This window comes from Hypanus sabinus, chromosome 16 (genome assembly GCF_030144855.1).
Source record: "Hypanus sabinus isolate sHypSab1 chromosome 16, sHypSab1.hap1, whole genome shotgun sequence".
In the NCBI taxonomy this organism is placed as follows: Eukaryota; Metazoa; Chordata; class Chondrichthyes; order Myliobatiformes; family Dasyatidae; genus Hypanus; species Hypanus sabinus.
The window spans coordinates 50,093,078-50,099,077 of record NC_082721.1 but is presented as its reverse complement, the minus strand read 5'-3'; the positions used below and the strand labels follow the sequence as shown (position 1 = coordinate 50,099,077).

Genomic DNA, 6,000 nt, shown 5'->3' with positions numbered 1-6,000 from the left:
GCTGACTTTGACTTATTTTATCATGAGTCTCCAAGTACCCCGAAACCTCATCCTTATTAATGAACTCTAATACTTTCCCAATCATTGAGGTTAACTGGCCAATAATTTCTTTTTTTGCCTTCTTAAAGAGTGGAGTGACATTTGCAATTTTCCAGTCCTCTGGGACTATGCCAGAATCAAGTGATACTTGAAAGATCATAACCAATGCATCCATTATCTCTTCAGCAACCTCTTTCAGGACTCTGGCAAATAGTCTATCTGGTCTAGGTGACCTATCCACCTTAAGAGCCAAGCATCTATGGTGGGTGGAAGAAGATTGTCAATGTTTCAGGTGGAAACCCTGCATCAGAATTGAGGATGATGAGGGAAGATAGCCAGTATAAAGAGGCAAGCAGGAGGGATGAAATAGGAATGAGGTCGACCAAGGAACTGAGAGATGATGGGCAAATGGAGCTAGGTAAGGCCTGGATGTAGGGGCAGAAGGATGGGTGAGTAAGTTTGCAGATGACATGAAGATTGGAGGAGTTGAGGGTGGAGCTGCAGGTTGTCGAAGGTTACAAGAGGATATAGAGTTGGGCAGAAAAATGGCAGATGGAGTTCAATCCAGACGTGTAAAGTGATGCATTTTGGAAGGACAAACCAGAGTGTGGATGAACAGAGGGACCTTGGGGTACAAATCCATACAGCATATAACAACTACAGCATGGAAACGGGCCATCTCAGCCCTTCTAGTCTGTGCCAAACGCTTACTCTCACCTAGTCCCACCAACCTGCACTCAGCCCATAACCCTCCATTCTTTTCCTGTCCTTATACCTATCCAATTTTACTTTAAATGACAATATCGAACCTGCCTCTACCACTTCTACTGGCTCGTTCCACACAGCTACCACACTCTGAGTAAAGAAGTTCCCCCTTGTGTTACCCCTAAACTTTTGCCCCCTAACTCTCAACTCATGTCCTGTTTGAATCTCCCCTACTCTCAATGGAAAAAGCCTATCCACGTCAACTCTATCCATCCCCCTCATAATTTTAAATACCTCTGTCAAGTCCTCCCTCAACCTTCTACACTCCAAAGACCTAACTTGTTCAACCTTTCTCTGTAACTTAGGTGCTGAAACCCAGGTAACATTCTAGTAAATCTCCTCTGTATTCTCTCTATTTTGTTGACATCTTTCCTATAATTCGGTGACCAGAACTGTACACAATACTCCAAATTTGACTTTACCAATGCCTTGTACAATTTTAACATTACATCCCAACTCCTATACTCAATGCTTTGATTTATAAAGGCCGGCATACCAAAAGCTTTCTTCACCACCCTATCCACATGAGATTCCACCTTCAGGGAACTATGCACCATTATTCCTAGATGACTCTGTATTACTGCATTCTTCAATGCCCTACCATCCTTCAATACCTCACACTTATCAGCATTAAACTCCATCTGCCATCTTTCAGCCCACTCTTCTAACTGGCCTCTGCAACTTTTGAAAATCTACTTCATTATCCACAATGCCACCTATCTTAGTATCATCTGCATACTTACTAATCCAATTTACCACCCCGTCATCCAGATCATTAATGTATATAACAAACAACATTGGACCCAGTACAGATCCGAGGCACATCCCTCAAGGTTGTTGCGCAGGTTGATAGGGTAGTTAAGAAGGCCTATCTATGCTAGGCTTCATTAACGGGGATTGAGTTCAAGAGTAGAGAGGTCATGTTGCAACTCTACAAATCTCTGGTGAGACTACACTTGAAGTATTGTGTTCAATTCTGGTCACCTCATTATAGGAAGGATGTGGAAGCTATGGAGAGGGTGCAGAGGAGATTTATTAGGATGTTGCCTGGTTTGGTTTGGAGAACAAGTCATATGAAGCAAGGTTAGCAGAACTGGGACTTTTCTCTTTGGAGCGTAGAATGAGAGGGGACTTGATAGAGATCTACAAGATTATGAAAGGCATAGATAGGGTGGATAGTCAGTACCTGTTTCCTGGGGCACCAATAGCAAACACCAGAGGGCATATGTACAAAATTAAGGGAGGGAAGTTTAGGGGAGACATCAGGGGTAAGTTTTTTTACACAGAGGATTGTGAGTGCCTGGAATGACTTGCCAGGGATGGTGGAGGCTAAAACATTAGGGGTATTTAAGAGCCTCTTGGACAGGCACATGGATGAAAGAAAAATAGAGGGTTATGGGGTAGTGTGGCTTTAGTACATTTTTAAAGGATTATACGGGTCGGCACAACATGGAGGGCTGAAGGGCCTGTACTGTGCTGTAATGTTCTATGGAAGTTCTAACTAGATTGATCAGTGGCTGTTCTGCTTCCTTCATTTCTTGTCTTCCCTGCACAATAAAAAACTCTCATTACTTTTAAATTCCAATTTAGGTCACTAGTCATCCTTGAAGTAGCAGACATCGGGAAGAATTAAAGAGCTCGTATCAGTTATGTCCCGATGCCAACAAGAGACTGACTTGTAAAGTAATGTTATTCCTGCTACAGAGAGAAGGCGGTAACCGTGAGGCAGTCGGTGGGATATGGATGTGGCGCCTCGATCCGAGAGGACACCACCAGCGGCGCGCGGCCAATAGACCGCATGCGCAGGGCGAACACGCCGCTGTCGCGCGCTCCCTGCCGTCAAGCAGTTTCCCTTCCGGTTGGCCGCAGCTGCGCTAGATGCGCGGAGTCTCCAAGTGTGAGATGGTGGTTTGAAAACTGTTTGTAGGAGCGTGGAGTGAGGGTGGCCCACAGCCATGGATATACCGGTCCCTCCAGAAGGTAAGTGTCATAACGTATTGGTTCACAACGGAACTGTTGCTTGTGGATGCGATGAATTTCATTGTGGTGGTGCCCGGGCCCTGCTATGGGCCGTCTCATTGGCCGAGCGCGGCCCGTGGTCGTTAGTACGCATGCGTGCCGCCCCATCGCTCCGCTCTGCGCATGTTTGCGTTTTTGAGCCCTTGCCTGCGCAAGTGCTGCTGTGGGAGGGACAATAAGCATATGGAAATGTGGTGGACACTTCATTTTTTTCTAGTCCTAATGAAGGGTCTCGGCCTGAAACATCGGCTTTTCCATATATGCTGCCTGGCCTGCTGAGCTCCTCCAGCTTTTTGTGTGTGTTGATCGGTGGTGGGGCGTGGGTTCAGTACCAAAATATCGAAGGATAGGGGAGGAATGCAGTCAGGAATACTTAACCGCACTCACAGCCCAGTGTATGCTCGGTTCATGACCTCTTAAAGTAGGCATTAGTAAAATGTAAACCTCATCTGTTAATACGACAGTTCGGTTGGTTCCATTTATGTCAGCTTGTGGATCATGGTTGTATTAATCTTATACTTGAGTTTCGTTTCAAACCATTAGCCCGCCTCACCATAAATGTGCTATCCATTCTGATTTTTAATTTTAAACAGAAACAACACTTTTAACATACGAGTGGTGCACTGAGTTAAGTCATCTACGGATCAATCCAAATATGTAATTTATTTGCAGCCAGTACCACACAAAATACTGGAGGAACTCAGCATGCCAGGCAGCATCTAACCAGTTGATGTTTCCTGCTGAGACCCTTCATCAGGATCCTAACTCACATACTACACAGATTTCATGGTTCCCAGTTTGTGCAGCCTCTTTTGAAGGCATAAAGGTGTTTCAGGTGTGTTTTTTTAATTAGTAGAAATGTTTTGTTAGGAAGTCAGTTACCTTTTAGATTTGCATTAACATTACTATCGGAATCAGTAATATCTTTAGCACATGCTGTGAAATTTGTTGTTTTACAGCAGCAGTACATCAAAACCAGTATGTGTCATGGAATTTATTAACTTAGGAGCATCAGTTCAATGCATAATATCGTAATATAGAAAGAGTAAATAAATAAGTAGATCAATTGCAGTAAGTTTATATGTGTATGGAGTAGATTAAAATAGTGCAAAAACAAATATATTTTTAAAAGATGAGGTAGTGTTCATGGGTTCAATGCCCATTTAGGAATCATAGGGAAGAAGCTGTCCCTGAATTGCTGAGTGTGTGCCTTCAGGCTTCTGTACTTTGATGGTGCAATGAGAAAAGGGTATGCCCTAGCCTAGGGAGTGATGGGGGTCCTTAATAATGGATCTTGTCTACAGAGGCTAGTACCCAAGATAGAGTTGACTAATGACTTTCTTTGGCTTCGGTCAGTCCTGTGCAGTATCCCTCTGCCAGCCACTCCCCTTCCAGAAAGATGCAGAATGCTCTCCACAGTACATCTGTAGAAGTTTTGAGTGTTTTAGTTGACAAACCAAATCTCTTCAAACTCCTAATGAAATGTAGCCTTCTTTATCGCTGCATGGATATGTTGGATTCACAATAGCACAATACATAATTTAGAAAACTAAATTACAATAAGAAATGTATATTTAAAATGTATATTTAATTAACTTAAGTAACGAGTGCAAAAGGGGAAAAATAGTGAGGTAGTGTAAATGGGTTCATTATCCATTCAGAAATCTGATGGAAGAGGGATAGAAGCTGTTCCTAAAATCTGTGTGTCTTCAGAATTAGGAATGGACAAAGAGAAAAGGGGAGGGAGTGAACTTCCCAGACAATAGAGAAAGTAGTGTTCATGCTGTCAGGTTGGAGGTGATCCAGATGGAATGCGAGGAGGTGTTACTGCAACCTGAGAGTGGCATCATTGTGGCAGTAGAGGAGGTCATGGACCAACATGTCAGAATGTGAATTGGGATTGGAATTAAAATGGTTGACCACCAGGAAATTCTGCTTGTTGAGTATGTAGTGAAGGTGCACAACAAAGTAGTCCCCAATCTATGTTGGGTCTTACCGATGTGGAGGAAGCCACACCAGGGGCATTGGATACACAGTAGGTGACCATGACAGACTAGACAGGATAATTATCTCTGGACCAATATCAAATACCAAAAAGACATCAAAGGTATGTTAGGAGATCAAACCTGATTTTGGTCTTGTGTCAGAAATCTAGCTGGGTTTCAAAGCATCCAAAACCTGTCCATTTCCATCCATAGATATGGCTGACTCACTGTTCCTCTAGCAGTCTGTCTTTTTTGTGCTCACAGATGTTGGGTTTAAATTTAAGATGTGGATACAGTTTGTACCTGATAATGTTTTTATTGTTGCAGACCAGGAGTTAAGAAATGTCATCGACAAACTGGCACAGTTTGTGGCTCGCAATGGTCCAGAATTCGAGAAGATGACAATGGAGAAACAGAAAGAAAACCCCAAGTTTTCCTTTCTGTTTGGAGGGGAATATTATAATTATTACCAGTACAAACTAGCAATTGAGCAACAATGTAAGTATAAAAGTTATGTTTGCATTTTCACTACGGTACAGCGTAGAATATATATTCCTTAATTCTTGGTAATTGTACTTGTTTCCAATACTTGAGTATTTGAACCTTTAATTCTTAGTATTGTGGTTTCCTTCACAATAGATGGATTCTGCTGTTCTCCATGCACCTATTTTTGATGAGGTAATATGCCTCCAAATTACTCTTGACAAAATGAAAGAAATAATATTTGAGTGAGATTAATCATTAAAATACTAAGGACTCCAGTGAATTGATTGTCATTTGTTTTGGCTTTTTTGAAGAAATATCAAGCAAAAATAATGAGCCATCTTGTTATGTGTCAAAAAGATTGATTATCAGGTCCCAAAAATCCAATGATACCAAACAATAAATGCATTGTAGATACGATAAACATAAGGTAGATACACTATGACGTGGTAAATGGGAAGTTAAGAGTGTTGATTGGGATATGTTGTTGGACCAACATATTCCAGTCATCCTGGATGTCCATGTATGTGTATCCCTGTAAGCAAATGTGCAAGTTCAGCAAACCTTTATTGCAAGAGGTTCTTAAGTACAGATGCAAGGATGTTTGCTACAATTATGCACGGCTTTGGCAAGATCACATAATAATTCTGTGCAGTTCTGATTTCTCTTTGTAAGAATGGAGATATTTGCCATGGAGCATGCAACAAAG

General features: G+C 42.0%; 1 protein-coding gene across 3 annotated transcripts in view; it reads left to right on the top strand.

Annotated features, from left to right (window-relative positions):
- Positions 1 to 2,631: 2,631 nt before the first annotated feature.
- cherp (calcium homeostasis endoplasmic reticulum protein) overlaps positions 2,632 to 6,000 on the top strand; it is a 79,859-nt gene continuing 76,490 nt past the window's right edge. For all 3 annotated transcript variants that reach the window (XM_059991713.1, XM_059991714.1, XM_059991711.1), the window contains exons 1-2: positions 2,632 to 2,784; positions 5,136 to 5,306. In XM_059991713.1, the coding sequence (XP_059847696.1) occupies positions 2,760 to 2,784; positions 5,136 to 5,306 (196 nt within the window). In that variant the 5' untranslated portion in view covers positions 2,632 to 2,759. The remainder of the gene's footprint in view (positions 2,785 to 5,135; positions 5,307 to 6,000) is intronic.